This window comes from Cherax quadricarinatus, chromosome 78, assembly GCF_038502225.1.
Source record: "Cherax quadricarinatus isolate ZL_2023a chromosome 78, ASM3850222v1, whole genome shotgun sequence".
Classification (NCBI taxonomy): Eukaryota; Metazoa; Arthropoda; class Malacostraca; order Decapoda; family Parastacidae; genus Cherax; species Cherax quadricarinatus.
Window position 1 is genome coordinate 6,027,677 of NC_091369.1, and position 22,706 is coordinate 6,050,382.

The 22,706-nt window shown below is 38.5% G+C and overlaps 1 protein-coding gene across 1 annotated transcript; it reads right to left on the reverse strand.

Annotated features, from left to right (window-relative positions):
• Positions 1 to 1,191: 1,191 nt before the first annotated feature.
• Pgm2a (phosphoglucomutase 2) lies at positions 1,192 to 18,917 on the reverse strand. The gene is made up of 12 exons (XM_053795352.2): positions 18,746 to 18,917; positions 14,171 to 14,338; positions 13,790 to 13,878; positions 12,684 to 12,876; positions 12,031 to 12,300; positions 11,638 to 11,825; positions 11,077 to 11,254; positions 9,099 to 9,212; positions 7,428 to 7,537; positions 6,765 to 6,867; positions 5,257 to 5,483; positions 1,192 to 4,122 (listed from the first exon to the last, which is right to left on the reverse strand). The coding sequence occupies exons 1-12, from the start codon at positions 18,818 to 18,820 to the stop codon at positions 4,020 to 4,022; spliced, it is 1,818 nt and encodes a 605-aa protein (XP_053651327.2). The 5' UTR covers positions 18,821 to 18,917; the 3' UTR covers positions 1,192 to 4,019.
• Positions 18,918 to 22,706: the final 3,789 nt, after the last annotated feature.

Below are 22,706 nucleotides of genomic sequence, written 5' to 3' on the forward strand. Positions count from 1 at the left end.
GAAACACCCCAGTTGCACCCCTGCACTATCCTAGGCCAGCACCACCCCAGCTGCACCCCTGCACTATCCTAGGCCACCACCACCCCAGATGCACCCCTGCACTATCCTAGGCCAGCACCACCCCAGTTGCATCCCTGCACTATCCTAGGCCAGCACCACCCCAACTGCACCCCTGCACTATCCTAGACCAGCACCACCCCAGCTGCACCCCTGCACTATCCTAGGCCAGCACCACCCCAGCTGCATCCTTGCACTATCCTAGGCCAGCACCAGCACCTCCCCAGCTGCACCTGAGCACTACTCCAGCACCACTCCAGATGTGCCTTTCCTGGAGGTGGGGGCGGCTGCGCTTGGATCACGAGTCCCCAGTTTGGTACAGTTTAATATCCTTATTTCTACAATTACATGCACAAGGTGTGCAGGCCTACCTGGAGTTTACCTGGAGAGAGTTTCGGGGGTCAACGCCCCCGCGGCCCGGTCTGTGACCAGGCCTCAGGCCTAGCTGACATCACTGACATACTATATACAAAGCCCCTTGTTATGCAGAGCATTTCGGGCAAATTTGGTCAATTTTGTCCCAGGATGCGACCCATACCATTTGACTAACACCGAGGTACCTATCGTTTTACGTGCAATTTTGACCATCCAAAAAAAATGCCGCAATGTCATCTTCTTGTAAAGTATTTCATGCTGAAATGTGTTATTCGTCAGTCCATGAAAGATAATGTTACAACACTTACTGTTAGGCACGCCATTTAAAGAGGACCAAAAGGTACAAATCACACAGACCTTTCAAAACAAACCATGGTAGTTACAACCATTCCTGAGATTTTTTAGTTCCAGGAAGAAAAAAAAACTGGCAGGAAATGACAAATACTAGACCACCACAGAGTAGAGGCACAGTCAGTGGCCCCCCACTCCAGAACAACAGATATTAGTGCCAGCAAATAAAGCTCCTTCTACATAACATTAATACGACAACATTTATATATGCAAATATACAGGGTCTAAGCCATCAACAAAAATGCCTTTGTCAGTGGACTGCTCAGAGTCAAATGCAATGTTTGCAGCTTTCACAGAGCCACACAAAGGCTCACTCTGACAATGAAATGTGGATCTCAGGGTACAACTTGTTCAGATGAAACAGCAAGAACAGGCAATGAGATATTTTTAATCATTAAAAAACGTAAAGTATTCAAACATTTTAATTAAATAACATTGTAATTAATAATAATGAGATACAATTTTTGATAACTAAAAATTATTTTATATATGCAAAAGAATACATATATTGGGGCAATTTCTTTTTTGAAGTACTATATAAAAAAAAAAGTAAAATTACACTTGACCCCCAATTATTTTGGATAACTCTTTCTATAGAACTTTGCCATATTAATATATATTTTATACCACACTACAAATAATTAAATAGCTCTGAGGGATGAGTTCCTACAATATACATAATACATCACTGGTGATATATACAACATACAGCCTTTCACAGAACACTGCATTACTTGCAACATTAGCAATTCTCAGCAATAATGTGCACATTTCTACATTAATATATATCAATCTATCAATTACTTGATACTGCCTCTAACTATGGAACTGCCCAGTGATGACATTGTGAACACGTCTGGTACTACACTCATTACTAATATGTACTAACAGTAAAGCAGTTTCAGTCACATACAAATACAATATTCAAGTATTGTGAATATAGTGCACCTGCACAGTATTATGAAGATTACATTCCACACTGAGCACACTTGATCAAGCTGAAAATCACTGAAGATTTAGTCTCAACATACAAGTGTTATGATCTCCCACATGGCAATAATAATATAATCAAATTAAGTACTAAACTCAAGAGGGTCCTATGGCATTTCTGGGAGGGATTTATGAAAGAAGCAATGTGCAAAGGTGATGAGAGAGTGAAGGGCAGGGGTTTATGGAAGTAGCAGATAGCACAAGAAAAGTAAAATCACAGTTGATGCAATCCATTAATTTGTTAAAAAGTCAAGGTGGAACTTTCAGCAAAGAGGTCTGCAATTTAGTGTGCTGGGTGGCAGAGATGATGGAAATGAATTCTGTGTGCCCTCTGATAGGCTGGACAATAAAATGTTGAACTGACAGTGCAACTTGACAGTTCTTGCAAAGAGGTGCCAGGCATTTTTCCACAAGGTATTCATGAGCGAGGCACATGTGGCCAAGACACAGATGGGAGAGTGCAGTCTCCCAAGCATGACAGAGGTGGGATGAAAACTGCTAGAAACCCGAAAGTGATTAGACAGAAAATAATTTGTTGAGGACCAACTCGGACCAACATCGTTGCCATCAGTTGCAAAGCTGTCGAGAGATTGTGAAAAATGATCCAAGGAATACTCCTCTGGGAAACTGGGAGATCATGAACAGCTGACTGAGCAGTTAAGCCTGCTTGTTACCCTGAACACAGATGTATCCAGACAGCCAGCAAAAACTGACATCTTTGCATTTACTAGAAATGCAGTTGAAAATGAATTTTTGGATAGCCTGTAATGTATTGCAAGTCCAATACAACTATGAATGGTGAGGTGACCGACACAGTGTGCATGATACCCATGAGAATTGCATGCAAAACTGCTGTGAAAACACCGACTATAATTTTATCAAGAAAAACCGGTGTATTTCCAATACCATCAGGGGTCTTAGAACCATCAGAGTACACTGCATGAGAATGAAAGTGATCAAGGAGGAGAGTGAGAAATTACAGCAGGAAAGTTGACTTTCGCACATGGAAGCAGAAGTTGGGTGGACGTGAGGTTGTAACAACCTCGGGAGTAATGTAGAGCCAGCCAGTGCATGAAGTTATTTTTTATTTCACCTCATTCAGGCAAATTTATCTGCATTAAGAAAATTTTGGGACTGCTATTAATAGCTTTGTGACAAATAGTTGTAAAGTTCAGTGCACAACCATGCCAAATGAACATTTGCTGTTTTTTGTTGCTTTTAGTACACACCAATCAGGTAATTATGCTATTAATAACAATACCCCCCAAAAAAATAAAAAATAATAAATAACAATAAGAGCATATCTCATCTTAAGTTATATAAGGAAAATCACCAGTAACACAATTTTGTGTTAATATTAACTTGTAGTACTGAATGAACCACAAGAGACTTAAAATTTACAAAAAAAAAAAAAAAAATTACTGCTATCACCATCTTACTTCCTTAATCAAGCCGTGTAAATAGCATACATGGATTCAAAAGCAATGAACTTTGGTTATTAAATACTGTCAATTAAGCATAAGAATTCCAGCTTCTGCCATTAACTTCTATATAAAGTGGACATATGTACTATAGAACTTTACATACGGCTAGTCATAACTTTTACTTAAGCAAAATGTCTACATTAGAGGTTTATCCTTATGCGATAGTTCTATTAAATGATATATAGTGGCTTGCTTCTGCCGGAATCTTATGAACAAATTACAAAATAACATTTTGACTAAACTTAGCCCAAGAAATTAATTATAATTTAAAAGATAATCTAAATATGATTTTTGGGGGGGGAGGAGTGGTGGGGTTTCCTCAGTGGTCATCTCCCCCAAGGCAGTGGTTACTCAGGTTACTCAAATAAAATACATTTTATTTACATGTAACAAATTAATGTATTCTATTAAAAACAAAAAATACAGCCATCAAACTTATTCAAGAAGTGATAATGTTTAAAAAAAATCATTGCACATTTAGAACACAAAATTTGCAGTACAGCAGAATGATAGTTATATCTTAGGGAGTGACCATTCACAGTTTTTTATGAGATATTAATGCCCAATGATGTACAGTACTGCTGTGTTTTTTCTTCTGGTCAATTCCTGAGAGGCATATCACAAAATGGTCTATGTATAGTAACTCTGCCATAAGAAAAATGTAAAAGCTACATTAAGTAATTTAGAAAGAAAGAATTTAAACTCAAATGAAATACTAAAAATCTTTGTGAGAGAAAATGCCTGGGTAGACGAGTGTGGAAGTTAGTTAGGTCGTGGAATGAGGCCATTCTTTTTCGGCTGCATCAGTTCCTGCACCACAGTTTCCACAAGCTCCCCTAACTCTGCTTCTAGAGCTGCCCAGTCTCTGTTGAAGGATGAAACATGGTAGTTGTAGCAATACTGTAGAAAATATTGTAAAAGTCAAATACTGTATATTCAAATGTATTTTTATATTTTTAATGGTATATCTTCAGTACAATAAAACAAAGTAAGAAAATATCTCCCACCAGGGTAGAGTGACTCCAAAAATGGACAATCACCGTTAATCATTTTTTGCCAGAAATGTGTTGAACTCACAAATTCAGATTACCCTCCAACTGAAATACCTCCATCCCTCCATCAGTGTGCCAGCACTGCCCTTCCTACCTTCAGGACCTGAGTCTGGCTTTCCAGCCTCCTCCCCCCAGGGACCAGTCCCTTCATAAATGTTACATTGCTTACACTCCAACATCACATTAAAATCCACCCATCTCCATTCATGCCTAATATACTTGCACAAGCCTGCTAAATATTCAAACCCCTTTATCTCCTCTTTCCAACTGTTCCTGGGACAACCCCTACCCCTTCCTACCTTCCACCCCAGATTTATACACCCTTTTATCATTCTATCCCTCTCCTTTATTCCTACACGACCAACCTCAACGACCCCTCCTCAGCCCACTAAATTATGCCTCTACCCTCTATCTTGCAGCAATGTATTGGTACCACTATACCGTAGTAAAATCTTTTTTTGCCTCCATAAATAACTTTTCTTTCCACAGATGACTCAACATACCACCTACTTTGTTACCCCTTTCATCTATTTTGTGATTTACTTCATCTTTCACAGACTCACCTGCTGTCATGTCCATTCCAAAATATCAAAATACATCCACTCCTTCCCTTTAATCTGATATTCAATCAATCATTGCCTGAACTGTTACCCCTGTTCACAATACATCTCTAGATGTATTGTGAAATCTCCATAAGGAGGTGGAACAGAATTCTTCCTCCATAAGCCATGCATGTCGAAAGAGGTGACTAAAATGCTGGGAGCAAGGGGCTAGTAACCCCCTTCTGTATACATTACTAAAGTTGGAAAGAGAAAATTTTCATTTTTCTTTTTTTGGCCACCCTGCTTTGGTAAGATACAGCTGGTTCCTTGAAAGAAATATTGTGAAATGTGAAAAAAAAAATAATACACTGCAGATGATTCAATACAAATGTAAATACCACTTACTCTTGCTCTGGTTTGGCACACATCTCAGAATAATATTTAATCTTGGGCTCTGTTCCACTTGTTCGTAGGGTAAGTACACATCCATTAGAGAAGGAAAAAGTTATCATCTGACTAGACTTAGAAACTGGCAAAACTGCATGTTTGTCGGGCTGTGAAGAATCATATCCAGTGGTCAAGTCCCGCACATCAGTTACAGTGAATCTGCCATTTCCAACCGTCTTTGGGTACTGAAAAAAAAAAAATATGTTAACCCTCTTAGGGAAAGCAATTCATTAACCCTTTCAGGGTCCGTCCCATAGATCTACGGCTTTACTTTCAGGGTCCAAACCGTAGATCTACGTCACGAGCTCAGCTCACTCTGATAAACTTTGAGTGATACATTTGGGCCTAGATATGAGAGAATACATCTATGTGGTATGTGTGCACCACATAAAACAGATCCTGCAGCACACTGTGTATAATGAGAGAAAAAAACTGAAATCATGATTTTTCGATTAAAACAGTGACTTTGCAGTGTTTTTTTGTATGTTTTTTATAGTTGTATTTGCGATTTCTTTCTCTCATTTGATAGAATGAGAGACATATTACAGAAATAGAGATGATTTTGATTGGTTTTAGCACTGGAAATGGCTTGAAACTGAGCTCAAAGTAGCAGAAATGTTAAATTTTTGCCGATATTCAAGAGTAAACAAATGACCTCACACGTCTAATACACGCCAGCTGGTGGGTCTAATATACATTCACAAATATGGTGATGATATTTAAACAATTATCACAGCATTGCATAACAGTAAATCTTCTATTTTTTGGTGTGAATAAAAATTCATTATGTGAATAAAAAATCAAAATGGAATTTATTTGTAAAGCCTCAAACGTAACTAATGAACCGAGGAAATGTTAGTTTAGTTCCAGGAATACCTACATTGTTTATTCTGGACCCTATTTTGAAATTGGAATATTTTGAACTTTGTGTTAAATTGGCCAAATTAACAATTTCTGATCACTTTATTTTGTAGTTGAAACAGTCGAGTTGGCGATTTCTTGTGCTCAATCGATAGAATAGAAGCAATACTAGTGAAATAGCTAAGAATTTGGTTGACTGGAATAATGTAATTGGATTAAAATGGGAGTCAAGTAGGCAAAATCGCCGATTCGTAAATATCGCTGACACATCAAAATTCGCGAGAGCATAATTTCGTCAATTTTCCATCAAATTTTGTACTTTTTGTTTTATTACCTTCACAAAAAGATTCTCTACCATTTCATAAGAAAAAATAAATTTTTTTTTTGAAAATTCTTGGACAATGGGGCACCATTTCAGATTTGGGCCTTGGACCCTGAAGGGGTTAAAACTATCACATATATATTAATTACATTTAAAAACAGCAGTTTCCCATTCCCTTGCCACTTCATTTTGGTTTATCTGGAACTTATTTGCATCTCTTGGAAATTACCAGTACATGTGATTCACCATTCTCTTTCTCTACTACAATACAGTAAATACTTACACTATTTGGTTCATCAAAATTCCTAATTCTGTCAAACATCTTGTTGATAATGCTCTGGTCATGACAAATGTAATACGAGTTGTTGCTTGTATGATACCCATACCTGAAAAGAATGCATTACTGTTACACAAAGTACTAAACCTGTGGGGGTCAGCTGCTGAAGATAGATTCAAAGCTAGCAGAGGCTGGTTTCACCTCCTCTTGACTATCTACAATAAATACTACTTGCTTCTCACTATGTTAAGGCCAAAAATATTTTAAGGAAAGGAATGAGTGTACTGCATATACATTTTAATTTTTTACTTTTATTTTAGGCCTAGTTTTATTGCTAACCTAATATATGGTAGTGTAAACATGGTATCAGGTATATAAACACCTGATAAAAGGGCAAGTCATTTTATGGCAGTAGCCTGGAACCTAACCCACCATATAAAGAGGGCCATACTGTACTTTGCTGGATTTTAACTTTAATATGAAAGAGGTCATCTGATGATAGCACTACCAAGGTAATCAGATAAATGCTATTATAGTATATTCTTAAATGTATCAGGTAGATATTGCAATTTAAGTTCATTTTTATTTATTTATTCATTTATTTATTTTTATTTATTATATCTGTCTAAATCATTAAGAGCAAAGGAAGCAAAGTCACAAAAAACTTACTTCTTGTAAATCTCTCTCAATTTACTACTTAAAGTCAGATTCTGCTTAGAGAGAAAGGTTGCCATCTCTGCCAGACGCATGGCAGCAGACACTCCGTCTTTGTCCAAGACCTATGGGATTCACTCATGTTAGTATTAATGCTAGAATATACCAAGTATATTGTAATTCTTTCTTGACAGCTTTAATTTTTTTATTCATAGAGTACATTTTAACTCCTAAAGTTTCCCACCAAGGCAAGGCAATATAAAATATTAACATTCATTCCAGAAAATTATGGACATCACATTTCAAATGATCTAAATCATTCCCACCCATCCTTCAGAGTACAGGCTCTGTACTTTCCACCTCTAAAACTTATGTCCAGTTTAATTTACTCAAAAATCTTCATACTTCAACAGCATATCAGAACTCCGACACCCAGTGTCTCCACTCACGCTGATATAACACATGCCTACTAAATGTTCAATTATTTTTATCACAATGGCTATTTACCATAGCATTACTCAAAGAAGGAAACCAGTCACCATTACTCATGCAATAGCTGTCCTGTTAGAAGTGCATGGACATCATAATCTGAATTACCTTCGTACTCTACCTTTAACTAACTATGGTCATTTAGAGAGAATGGATCAAAGTAGAATGACATAAAGAGCGTATAAATCTGTAGGGGAAGGAAGGCGGGATAGGGGTTGTCCTCGAAAAGGTTGGAGGGAGGGGGTAAAGGAGGTTTTGTGGGTGAGGGGCCTGGACCTCCAGCAAGCGTGTGTGAGCGTGTTAGATAGGAGTGAATGGAGACGAATGGTATTTGGGACCTGACGATCTGCTGTAGTGTGAGCAAGGTAATATTTAGTGAAGGGATTCAGGGAAACTGGTTATTTTCATATAACCGGACTTGAGTCCTGGAAATGGGAAGTACAATGCCTGCACTCTAAAGAAAAGGTTCGGGATATTGGCAGTTTGGAAGGTTATGTTGTGTATCTTTATAGGTACATGCTTCTAAGCTGTTGTGTTCTGAGCACCTCTGCAAAAACAGTGATTATGTGGGAGTGAAGTGAAAGTGTTGAATGATGATGAAAGTATTTTCTTTTTGGGGATTTTCTTTCTTTTTTTTGGGTCACTCTGCCTCGGTGGGAAACGGCTGACTTGTTAAAAAAAAAAAAAAAAAAAATATACATAAATCATTTGAGAACTCGCGCATATCTACATTTATACCAAAGTATAATTTTTTTAAATCATTATTAACAGCAATATTTCAGATATCAATAAGTGATACAGGGCTGTGATGAAGTAAAGGCTGAGAATACATCAATTTTTATGTCACTATTGTACCCTATGTTCTTTCAGTTATAAAATCTCTTCCCCCCCTTCTACCCCCAAATAATAATGTAACAAAATTGCTGGCTATTGTTGTGATGTGCCATGTCATGTGTGTGTGTATAGTACACTATAGGGTTTGAGTTACAACAATAAGTATTCATGGCAAGAAACCTTAGACGAGTTATTTACAACTAGATTATTTAATTGAAGTCTAGTAGCCAAAACTGCACCAAGTATTTAAATAACACTTAATACTGAAAGTAAATGAAGGAATAAATCTGACACCTATGCTTATTAACAGTTCACTAATTGTAAAATTATTACAGCAAAAAGGTCTTATGAAGAAGTGCATACCTCAGACCCATTCATAAATCCAATAGCTTCTTCAAATGCAAACAACACAGTCTTGCCTTCTTGCAGGAGGTCATATGACACATTACCCATCCACTTAAAACCTGTTAGCGTTTCCTGTGAAATATAAAAGGCTATTAACTTTTTAAAAGGATAAGAAAATAAACTAGTAAAATACGAAAAAATACATACAACTTTCAACACATTTACAGCAGTTGTCATCAAACATACAGCTACAGAGTACTAGGAATTAATCTGCACAGTGTTTTTATAATCCTAAATACACAACAATACTGTAACAACATGGAGTACAAACCATACCCCGGCCAGGATTGAACCTGCGGTCATAGAGTCTCAAAACTCCAGCCCGTCGCGTTAGCCACTAGACCAGCTAGCCACAATAAGATTCGTCCAACTAGGTATATTTCTACACCATAGGAAGGTTAGCACAGGCACCACTGTGACCACAAATGCAAGTTTTTACAGACGAATCTCCAGCTAGCGTGGCCGTGATGAACTCTAGCTCAAGTCCCTTCACTGCCGTCAACATGAGACTCTATGACCGCGGGTTCAATCCCGGCCGGGGTATGGCTTGTTTGCAATTGTGTCATTACGATTTCGTGAGTCATGGAGTACAAACATATGTTGAAAATAAATTCTTGCTATAAGGCTTTCTATTTTAATCTCAATATCAGGCCTTACAGGTAAAATAGAGAAAGGATAATATAGTACTTATGTCATAAAGAACATTAAATAATTGAAAAAATGCCAGAAAGCCAAAAAATTTAGAATTATGTGACAGCATACAGCCTTTAATGCAAGGCTCTTAGTGGACTAAGCTACTGCCTACTTCTAGCAGTTCAACTTTTCGTTGCTGCAAGTTAAGTACATTGTCTGGGCAAGCTTAATTTTTTCTGGCAGAAGTGGCCCTAGAAAAATGAAGATACCATTTTATGTGAGAGGAATGTATAGTTTCACTGGCAAAATATAGATCACAACTAAAAATTATGCTGAATAAAGGTACAGGTCGGCCATCACTAATCCGGCATCACTGGGACCGGTAGTGAGCTGGATTAATGAGTTTGCCGGATTACAGAGTGGTTAAATTAGAATACACTTAATTAACTTGTCAACAGACACTTTCTGCTACATTCATCTTTATTTTCATCACTGCGTTTTCCTCCACTGGCTTGCTACTGTTAATTTACAACCATCTGCACAATTTTTGAGTCAGTATAATGATGAAATCTGAAATTATGCTAGTTGAAATTAGTGCCAGGTTACTGATGGAACCAGATAATTGATTGCCGGATTAGTGATGGTCGACCTGTATAAGGACAAAAAGTAGTTAATGAACGCTTAATGCAGAGAAGCCTTTATTAATACCAAGGAACAATTACAGTACAGTATAGTCAATCTAAAATTTAGAATAAGTGAATGACTAACAAAACACTCAGTAATTAGTTTTTATAAAACCTTCAGTAAAATTTAATACAATATTGTCTTATAACTGCTCACTAGAATAATTTTTTAAGGGACAGTTTTTGAAAGAGGCAACATGTGGCTCTGTCACTACTACATTAATTTATTGCTTTTCTATCAGATCCACTGAGCCTGCCAAATTCTCAAGTAGATTTTGACCTGGCTTATGAACTCACTGAAGCAGAGGTCTGCTATAGCATGCTTGGTATAGCAGCCTTTATTGTTCATTACCTAGGATCCTGACATATTCCAGGTACCAACAGAGCTCCTCATTCTTGTGCTGGGCATAAAAAGATTATGGAAAGACATGGAATGAAAAAATCTAGGAATGAAAAAAATCTAACAAAGATTGAGAACCATGTGCTACAATAGTATGTTCATGATCAATGAACAGAGCAGCAGTGGGTGATAATTTTCATCCTACAATCATTTCTTTCTTTTGCAGAAGATGCCTTCCAAGTTCACAACAATAATAAAGGAGTCCAAGATAATTACTCACAATAAAATGAAATCCTTCCATATTTGCAATGGCACGTAAGATTTTTGAAGACACTGTGGAGGCCACCATGTAACAATCACTAGGTTTAATATGAGGAGTGAGTTGACGACTCCTGTACCAAGCCCACCAACCAAGTAGTGCTCCTTCCTCATTTCCGGTAAATACTTTCCACTGACCACTGAAAAATAGTATACACGATGTTCAATACAAATTACTGCTGAATTATATATATTTTTTTGTACCACAATTAGAGGGGCTTGCTATTCAATATGAAATGTTTTTTACATTTCCATATAATATGGGCAGTATTAAGCCTTTCCTATATTAAGAGTCTGTTGATGACATCTATATATGGATGTTTTCACCTGCTACACTAACTAGGTTGTAGTACATGACAATGCCTAAGGATACAAAGGTAGTGACATCAGCAAGAAAGTAATGGCCTGAGGTATTGCAAAACATCAGAACTATGTACATACAGAACAGGCATGAACCAAGTTACCCTCTCATTACCCAATGTGCTATCTAAACTTATAAGACAAATAGCACTATTTCCCTAACCTGGGTAATTTCTCTGCTACAGCAAGTCTATCTGCATCTGGGTCATTAGCCAGGATCACTGTTGAGTTGTTTTCATTAGCAGTCTTGAAGGACAAGTCAAGTGCACTCTTTCCTTCCTCAGGATTTGGAAACTTAACAGTTGGAAATTCTGGATCAGGAACCATTTGTTCCTTAACAGGAATTAGTGGCTGGAATAAAAGCATCAAATGAATTGCTACAAATAGCTACACTATAGTATAACTATTAAGAATGAAGCTTCTGGAAACCATCAGATGTTCATCATTTTCCAACAGTTCTTGGATTAACAATTATCAAACAAATCATTACTGCTGTTTTACCGGAGGATGGGTATGGGGTGCATAATAAACATATTAAACTAAACTGCTGTTTTACCTTAAAGTTGCAATATTTGAATGCCTCAACCATGTAGTCATGAGACACTCCATGCATGGCAGTGACTGTGAAATTGAGTGGTGATGCCTTGTTCATATCCTTATCAAGCATGGAGTCTGCCAGCATGCTGAAGTATTTATTAGAAATATCCACCAAGGGATCACTCAACCTAGGATCTGCCAGTGCTGTCTCAAGATCCCAAGCATTTTCCCATGGTTCAAGATTATCTTCAATGCTTTGTTGTATGCCTTTATCATTTGGTGGTATAATCTGTAATTTTTTGATATTTAAACAAACTTTACAAGAAGCATCCACTAAGATTACAGTAGCTGGCATCTACCTACACTAAGAATTTTCACTTAGTTAAGTTTTTAATAGTATACTGAATTGCAATTTACAATGTATATGATGAAAAATGCACTTTAGAATATCCAAATTGTAGTAATATATAACCTAAGATGACATTCTAATACAGTGAAAGTATACTACAATGTTCAATCAAACTAATTTCAGTTTCATTATTTACAGTTCAGTATATTATAATCATTTGTGGTGATCAGTGTTAAAACTCAAAATAAGGGGTATATGCATGCATACATATAGTGATAATTAATTTTCTATTGCTAATCAAGATGCAAGACTCTTAACATTACCTGTGCTCCATTTTCCCAATAAACTTTGTAGCCATTATCTTCTTTGGGGTTATGAGAGGCTGTGACCATGACGCCAGCAGCTGCTCCTAACTGTCGCACACCAAATGGTACAAAGGGTGTTGGCACAATTTTTCCATAGAGATACACAGGTATTCCAGCATTCAGAAAAGCTGCAGCAGCTAATCTGGCAAACCTATACAGAATACATTACTGAATTAGTACATATTAAAAAAATAAAAATGCATTTCGGAATCCATTTCCAAGCTTCTCATAAATACAGCAACATGCTGATATCTCGCTTTCCTTTTTACACAGCAGCAGCAGCAGCAGCAATTCATACCACTGTATTCCCTGAATCTACTGCAGACTGAGTATAACTATGGAATATACAGTACAAGTAGAAACAGATCTTTTATATACAGTTCGATAGTTTAATTAGCAGTACAATATGTCCTGACATCTCCCACTCCATCCCTTCTCAGGCAGTCCTGGTTAAACACGGTTATCCGGCTTCTTGTATACCCATAAGGAAAATAATTTATCCAGGTCTCTACTGGATCAGAACTATATATTCTTCCTTGTAAATGTATCCTCACATAAGTCACATATCATCACATATGTCAGTTACATATTCCACCCCACCTAGTATGCATGCTTCATTTATCACTTATTGAAAGGCCTCTTGCAAATATTGTTAACAAGTTTTTCATGGTATCCCACCACCCTTTTTTTTTTTTATTTGCTTGTCACATGACCCCTAAATTGAAACTAACTACTGTAGTGTTTTTCATTCAAAATATGCTCAACATTTTCCATGCCCAAATCTCTCTTCTTTAAGGTCTTCCTTTCCTATGAATATAAATATTAACTAGAAGAGCAATATTTAGAGATATGGACTTTGAAACAAAATGATCATTAATATGAAAAACTATTATACGGACAAAGGATAGTTGTACTATATATTCTAATTCTGAATTCACCAGGTCCTTCAGGAACCTAATTCTCATGCATACGAGGGCTTGACTTTATAACTTTCTTTCATATGCATCAATTACCAATTTCCCCGACACATTTTTCAAACCAATAACGAAAATCAGACAACTTACCTATGACTATTATGTCGACTGTCATGACCAACAATAATGCCCTTCGCCTTTGCTTCTGGGTTAATGGTTGCAAGGTAACTGCCAAGCCCCTGAAATTTCACAGTTACTGAGATCCAATGAATGAAGATATCAACAGTATACTGTATTTCACATTACCACAGTACAGTAGTAGAAAGAGATAAGAAATGAATTCCTCAGATCAAGAGACTCGTGAGTAAAGTATAAAAAAAAAAAAACTTGAATGGTACTGTATGTACAGTACAACAAATGGAATTTAACACAAACTACAATCCAACCATGATTTTAATACTAAAAATACAATTTAAGATAATATTGCACTTTCTACAATTTGTAGATGGTTTAAACTAGCACATTCCTTACCTGTGATGTTTGTATGATGACAAGATCATTCATTTGTGCATAACCAGCTCCCATGCGTCCCCTAAGTCCAGCAGTGCCAAAAAGCATCCGGTTCAGTAGTAGCTTCTTCAGTGTTGCTTCATCTTCATTGGAAATCAGCTTCACAATCTCTTCACGTGTCTTGTCATTCTGGAGTGAATATTTATCAAGAGTATACCTGGAGAGAGTTCCGGGGGTCAACGCCCCCGCAGCGCGGTCTGTGACCAGGCCTCCTGGTGGATCAGAGCCTGATCAACCAGGCTGTTACTGCTGGCTGATGACAACTGGTACGTTAACTGCTTAAGAAATACTACTTAACAGAAGATCACTGAATCAGTTTGAAATGTTAATCATACTTTTAAAATAGATTATTAAGATTAACTTGCCTGAAATGCACTGCAAACTAGTGCCTTTTTTTTGAGTATTAATAATATTTTATTACATGTAAACTACATTATCTGTGTACTGCATAAAAGAAATAAAAAATTGAATTTGAATTACACACTATTTACCTGATGGTATTCTGCCAGTAAATTGTCCCCATATTCTCACAAGTAAATCAAATCATTACACATTGTCATACATTACATCACACTCCCAGAACTGTACGTATTACACAACTGGGTTTACTCGGAGCAGGAGGGTGTTAGATAAGATTGCACTGTGGTGCACAAGTGGCAAGAAACTTAACCAAACCTAAGAATTAACCTTAAATAAATAAGTATATTTTAGTATAGATACACATACCTGGAGTTTTTTTTTGGGGGGGAGGGGGGTCAACACCCCCACGGCTTGGTCCGTGACTAGGCTTCTTGGAGGATCAGGGCCTGATCAACCAGGCTGTTACTGCTGGCTGCACATAAACCGACATATGAACCATAGCCTGGCTGGTCAGGTACTGACTTTAGGTGCCTGTCCAGCTCCTTCTTGAAGACAGCCAGGGATCTATTGGTAATCCCCCTTATGTATGTTGGGAGGTAGTTGAAGTTTTGGGCCCATGACACTTACTGTGTTGTCTCTTAGCACACTCATGGCACCCCCTGCTTTTTACTGGGGGGGATGTTTCATCTCCTGCCCAGTCTTCTGCTTTCGTAGACAGTGATTCTTGTGCAGATTTGGGACTAATCCTCTAGGATTTTCCAAATGTACATTATCATCTTTCTTTCCTGCATTCCAGGGAGTACAAATCAAGGGACTTCAACCATTCCCAGTAATTTAGGTGCTTTATCATATTTATATATGCTGTGAAGGTTCTCTGTATATTCTCAAGGTCTGCAATTTTGTATGCCTTGAAAGGGACATTAGTGTACAGCAATATTCCAGCCTACCTGGAGTTTACCTGGAGAGAGTTCCGGGAATCAACGCCCCCGTGGCCCGGTCTGTTCTGGGGATCAACACCCCCGTGGCCCGGTCTGTGACCAGGCCTCATGGTGGATCAGGGTCTGATCAACCAGGCTGTTACTGCTAGCTGCACGCAATCCAACGTATGTACCACAGCCCGGCTGGTCAGGTACCGACTTTAGGTGCTTGTCCAGTGCCTGCTTGAAGACAGCCAGGAGTCTATTGGTAATCCCCCTTATGTATGCTGGGAGGCAGCTGAACAGTCTTGGGCCCCTAACACTTATTGTGTTGTCTCTTAACATGCTAGTGACACCCCTGCTTTTCATTGGGGGATGTTGCATCGTCTGCCGAGTCTTTTGCTTTTGTAGAGAAAACAAGCGATTTGAAGAGAATCATCATGGGCTTGGCATCTCTAGTTTTGAATGTTCTCATTATCCATCCTCTCATTTTCTTAGTGGATGTGGCAGATACATTGTTGTGATCTTTGGAAGTGAGATTCTCTGATATTATCACTCCCAGGTCCTTCACATTAGTTTTTCACTCTACTGTGTGGTTGGAATTTGATTTATACTCTGATACAGTTTTTATTTCAAGTTTTCCATAACGGAGTAATTGAAATTCATTGTCACTGAACTTCATATTGTTTTCTACAGCCCATCTGAAGATTTGGGTGATGTCTACTTGGACATTTGCAGTGTCCTAGATGGATGACACTGTCATGCAAATTTGGGTGTCATCCACAAAGTAGGACAAGGTGCTGTGGCTTTCATCTCTGTCTATGTCAGATATGAGGATGAGGAACAGGATGGGAGAGAGCACTGTGACTTGTGGAACAGAGATTTTCACTGTAGCTGCCTCTGACTTTACTTTACTCTGTTTACTATTACTCTGTGTTCTAATTGTTAGAAAGTTATAGATTCATCTACTCACTTTTCCTGTTACTCCTTTATCACCCATTTTGTGTGCTACTACGCCATGATCGTATATATTGAAGGTTTTCGCAAAGTCTGTGTATACTACATCTGCATTTTGTTTCTCCTCCAGAGCATCCAGTACCTTGTCATAGTGGTCCAGTAGTTGTGAGACATTATTATTATTATTATTATTATAATCATGGGGGAAGCACTAAACCCGGAGGATTATACAGCACCTGGGGGGAATGTGGAAAGCATTCAGGCTTAATTCGGGGAACTGGAGCACAGATCCATTTCCCTAAATCAAGAGCCCCTCACCAACATCAAGGAACCTTCCTTGAGCGGAGTTGTGAGACAGGAGCAACCTGGAGTTTACCTGGAGTTTACCTGGAGAGAGTTTCGGGGGTCAACGCCCCCGCGGCCCGGTCTGTGACCAGGCCTCCTGGTGGATCAGCGCCTGATCAACCAGGCTGTTGCTGCTGGCTGCACGCAAACCAACGTACGAGCCACAGCCCGGCTGATCAGGAACTGACTTTAGTTGCTTGTCCAGTGCCAGCTTGAAGACTGCCAGGGGTCTGTTGGTAATCCCCCTTATGTGTGCTGGGAGGCAGTTGAACAGTCTCGGGCCCCTGACACTTATTGTATGGTCTCTTAACGTGCTAGTGACACCCCTGCTTTTCATTGGGGGGATGGTGCATCGTCTGCCAAGTCTTTTGCTTTCGTAGTGAGTGATTTTCGTGTGCAAGTTTGGTACTAGTCCCTCTAGGATTTTCCAGGTGTATATAATCATGTATCTCTCCCTCCTGCGTTCCAGGGAATACAGGTTTAGAAACCTCAAGCGCTCCCAGTAATTGAGGTGTTTTATCTCCGTTATGCGCGCCGTGAAAGTTCTCTGTACATTTTCTAGGTCGGCAATTTCACCTGCCTTGAAAGGTGCTGTTAGAGTGCAGCAATATTCCAGCCTAGATAGAACAAGTGACCTGAAGAGTGTCATCATGGGCTTGGCCTCCCTAGTTTTGAAGGTTCTCATTATCCATCCTGTCATTTTTCTAGCAGATGCGATTGATACAATGTTATGGTCCTTGAAGGTGAGATCCTCCGACATAATCACTCCTAGGTCTTTGACGTTGGTGTTTCGCTCTATTTTGTGGCCAGAATTTGTTTTGTACTCTGATGAAGATTTAATTTCCTCATGTTTACCATATCTGAGTAATTGAAATTTCTCATCGTTGAACTTCATATTGTTTTCTGCAGCCCACTGAAAGATTTGGTTGATGTCCGCCTGGAGCCTTTCAGTGTCTGCAATGGAAGACACTGTCATGCAGATTCGGGTGTCATCTGCAAAGGAAGACACGGTGCTGTGGCTGACATCCTTGTCTATGTCGGATATGAGGATGAGGAACAAGATGGGAGCTAGTACTGTGCCTTGTGGGACAGAGCTTTTCACCTCTAAACCCGTGCTGCCCTGAGTTGTGTAACTGATGGGTATCCAAGTGATTGGCAATCTTGCTTCTTAAAACCCTTTCAAAGATTTTTTATGATGTGGGACGTTAGTGCTTCCTGTCTAATTCTTTGCAATTGCTTTACCGCCACCTTTGTGGAGTGAGGTTATGTCTGTTGTTTTTAGCGAGTCTGGTAAGACCTGTGTCTATGCTCCCTCTCATAAGTACAATCATACGTGTTACTATGTATGATTTGTTAACTATATCTATGTGTACTTACACTTAAATGAACTTACTTACAACATGTATAAATTAGTTAGGACCCCAATGGAAACAAGCCACTGACTTCTTCTGGGGTTATTCTAGGTAATTTACACATATACTATTATGCTGGATAATTGTATTTGCTTCTACTTGTATCTAAATAAACTTACTTACACCCCAAAAAACTCAAAGTGACTTATTTCCATTGAAGTTCTTACTAGATGGTGTACATAATGTAACATCATAAAATATAAGACATCTGCTGTCTGCCGCGGAATATCCTTCATTTATAACCTGTCCTTTTATGCACTGTAATAACACAATAATAATGGATCAAGTAGTGTTGAAAATTATGTAAAGACGCAGTTGAAACAGCCGCCCACATTGTTATATCCGGTGGATCTTGATCCCAGGAAATTATCATGATTTTTTATGTATACAAAAATCAATATTCTGCTGGCTACTACTATTGTAGTAAAATGAAAGATTTGTTTTGGTTAACTAAATATAATACACAGAATTACAGAATACTACAATGATTGCAGAAATTGCATAATTCTTATTGGCAAATTGATGACCAGTTAGTCTTTACTGACCTTGTCCCATTCCAGCCACTCTTTGATTTTTTCGTCGAGGGCGGGATTACCCGTGTTGACCTGTGTGGGAGCCATATTAATGGAGTAAGAAAGGTGATAGTAGAGGAGCAGAACAACAATAACCCTACTTGTTCAGTGGCAGCACCACACTGCAGACGACGCCGTCTTCCCTCATAATTACTACTGTCAATGTCGTTCCAACAATAATTTACTCTGCAACTTTCCGACTAATCTATCCTTATTCTAGCCTTTTATATTAATGCATTGATAGAAATATATATTAGTATAAAGTAAAAGTAGTTGGGCATCATTTCTTTTGCATGTAGTAAAAATACAGAAGGTGTAAAACTTTTAAAAGGTATTTAAAGGTCACCTAAGGGGTCACCTTCATTGTTGCTGGACTTACGGGCTCCATCAGCTTTTGGGCTGGAATGGTATTAAATCAATTTATTTAGGCACAGGTACACCTAAGTACAATTATCATACATAGTGTAAATTGCCTAGTATAACCCAAAAAAGTCAGAAAAGTGACATATCCATTGGGGTCCTTTTGAAGAGCCAAGATGGCATATACTGTATGAGTCCGGCTCCTAGAAGTCTGTTGAAGATTTTGCCTAAATCTAGGCAGGTAATGTGAAACGAAACAAGTTTCTCCAAAAAGAGAAATGAAAATAAAATGTCCCTAATTAGGTAGGTGAACCCCAGTACCCCAACCCCGCCAGAACCAGATACCTCACACCACACCCTTAATCCAGTCAAAAACGACAGGCTTTCCCCAGGCCTATTGGAACTAATGTATTGAGCTTTAGTAATTTTGACCAGTTTCCCAGCGGGATATGTGTAGTAGGGAAGAATGTCTTGGGAAGAAAACAGGGAAACATTCGTCTCTAATACTCAAGCCAAGGACAGAGCAAAACATCTGGACTCGACTAGGGTTGGTGCAGAAATCCGTCGCATCTCGCTATAACCTCTGTTTTTAATATCATTGTCGAGGTTTCCATATTTTCTTTCCTTGGGGCATTTGTCCCCCACTGCTAGCCAACTGGTCGGGGCACCATACATTGTTACAATTGCATCAGCCTCTTCTAGGGGGACTAAAGAGAGTCTGTTGTTGTTGATTCAGTTGAGGGTGTCATTAAGTACTCAGTATAACTCACTTATTAGTGATTTCAGGGGTCGAGTCTCTGCTTCTGGCTCCGCCTCTTTACTGGCCACTACAAGGTTCATTCTCTTCGGATGCGTGAGTTCTATCATGCTTATTCTTAAAGTCATACACAGGATTCCTGCCTCTTCCACTCTGATGCTTAGGTCTTTCCATTTCCCGGACACTGTGAATCATGTCTCTGTTTTCAGCTGTGTCCTCTTGTATGTGATACAGTACTCGTCTCTCAAACAGACTAGCCTGTCCATCCTATCATTTTCTCTCACTGTTTTGAATGTCGTAATCAAGTCATCTCTGGTCTATCTTCTTCTAGTGTCTTCAAAGTTAGCTCCTCTAGTCTCTCATCATAACTCATGCTTCTCATCTGTGGAACTAATCTCGTGGAAAAATCTTTGCACTCCTTCCATTTTTTTACATGACTTCAAGATGGGTGTGACATGCCATGTATATGTCCGTGAATGCTTCCTCGTTGAGGTTCCTGAAAGCTGCTCTTAAATTTGCCGGTATCCGGTTGACATGTACCTCAAGGGAAGTGCTCGAAACTATACTCACCCTTATGTACTCGGTATTGCATTGTTAAGAAATGAACCAGACTCTGTCACAATAAATCTTACTAAATGGATTGTGAAAACGTGCAATTGCATTAAGTTTTATAACCTGCATGAATTGTATCACTGTAGACAACAAGAGCATTTCACCCCTCCATGGAAGATGTGTTTATATAATATCACATACCTGCAAGTCCCTCCCAAGAAGCTCATTGCTAGTAATCCCTTCCTTAAATCACTTGTTAAAGCAAATGTTCAAGAAGAAATTTCTCGCCTAGCTGGCAGTTAGTTAGCTTAATATGTTTATTATGCACCCCATACCCATCCTGTGGGCGGTAGTCAAAAGATTACAGAGGTACATAATTGGTCCAGGGACTGGACTCCAAAGTTTTGATAGCTGAGCAAGTTACAGAAGTAATGAACTCACAATTTACAAAGGTAATGAACTCACAATTTACAAGGTAATGAACTCACAATTTACAAAGGTAATGAACTCCAGGTAGGTCTGGTCACAATCATGACAAGTTATCACAAGTTATATACACTGATGGATCTAAACAGGAGTCTTCTGGCAGGGCTGCATCTGCTCTTGTTGTCACCTCCCTACTTAAGAACGATAATAAATTTGTTGAGTTGGGCATAAGAATTAACAACGGGGTGTCTACACAACTAACTGAATTATTTGTAATCCTAATGGCGCTAAAGCTAACTTATGACACTGAGCTTGACTCTATCATTATTACAGATTCTATGTCATCACTGAAGGCTCTTGACTCATATAATAATTCCAATAACATGTTCATTGGAGAAGCCAGGTATAGATACTGAAAAATCAGGGACAAAGGAATTAATGTACAGTTGTTATGGATCCCATCACACATTGGATAACTCCTTCATGATAAAGTTGACATGTTAGCCAAGAAGAGTACCCAGAAGGAGAATGTAGAATGTAACTTTGGCATATCTGTGTCTAGCATTAGGAATAATATTAGGAGAGAAGTAAATAATGAAAATGGTTGTTATAAGAATGCAGTTAGAAGCCTGAGTAGATTTATAACCCACTATGATAACATGAACATAGATAAGTATGTTTATGAAGCAACTTGCAATGTGAACAGACTGACTGATGTTGTAGTGGCCAGGCTTAGGCTTGGCTACAAGTACTTCTGGCGGTTTGGGAGACACAGATGATGATCAAACTAAATGCAAATTATGTGATCAGGCATATAGTCACTGTCTTGAACACTATATGCTTAATTGTCCACTTATTGAGGAATACAGAGATAGACTTGTGACATGTCAAGATATCTTATTAATGAAAATAAGATACCAGATATACTAAGCAAATTTCCTAAATTTGCTTGTAACAGATAAGTGAACTGTAGATATGTAGATATAAACCTATATATACACCTGTTAGCCCTTTTGAGGCCTAGTTCCTAGGCCTTTTGTGTATTCATATGCTCTTGCGCTACCGTCCAGAGGATGGATATGGGGTGCACAATAAACTAGCCACTTCGGTGGCAAAATCTAAAAAAAATCTAATCCTTAGGTCCCTCTCTTTCATACAAGTTTGCAGCCTCTATCCCCAGTGTCTGTACTCTCTTCTGGTTTTCTTTTCCCTTTCCATATTTTCAAAACTTTGCATTTCCTGGGGTTAAATTCTCGTATCCACTTGTCAGACCAATCCTGCAGCTTGTTCAAATCTTTTAGAAGTCTTTCCTAGTGTGCTCCTGTTTGTCTTCTCATTAGTTTTAAATCATCTGCGAACAGGGATGCTTCTAACTCGATTTCTTCTGTCATGTCGTTTACATACATATGAGACAGTTGCGGACCGAGTACTAATCCTTGTGAAACCTCACTCGTCCTGTTTGCAGAAAATAGCTGCAGTTTCCTTCCTGTTAATTGTTTCTTTATAAACTGTAGTACTTTCCTTGTTATTCATATCTGCTCCTCTAACTTTTGTACCAGTCACTTGTCGAGTACTGTATCTAACGTCCCCTCAGTCCAAAAATACAGTCCATCCATTCCTTTCTCGCCTGCCTAACTTTTGTTTTTTTGTCATAGAACTCTACCAGGTTTGTGAAACAGGATTTACCTTGTCTAAAACCGTGCTACCAGTTGCTTATAAATCCAACCTTTCTTAACATAACCTATTCCCGTGTCCTCCTCTCCCCAGACTTACATATCCTTTTAATACTCCTATTGTTCTCCAGTCATCTCCAGTATCCAAGCCTCCTCAACAACCTCT

Excerpts from the sequence above, each read along its gene's own strand:
- Pgm2a (XM_053795352.2), bottom strand. The coding sequence starts at position 18,820 with ATGGCTCCCACACAGGTCAACACGGGTAATCCCGCCCTCGACGAAAAA. Across the intron at positions 14,339-18,745 it reads AGTGGCTGGAATGGGACAAG|AATGACAAGACACGTGAAGA; the intron begins GTCAGTAAAGAC and ends TATTCACTCCAG. Across the intron at positions 6,868-7,427 it reads TTGAGAGAGATTTACAAGAA|GTATGGGTATCATACAAGCA; the intron begins GTAAGTTTTTTG and ends CATTCTTTTCAG.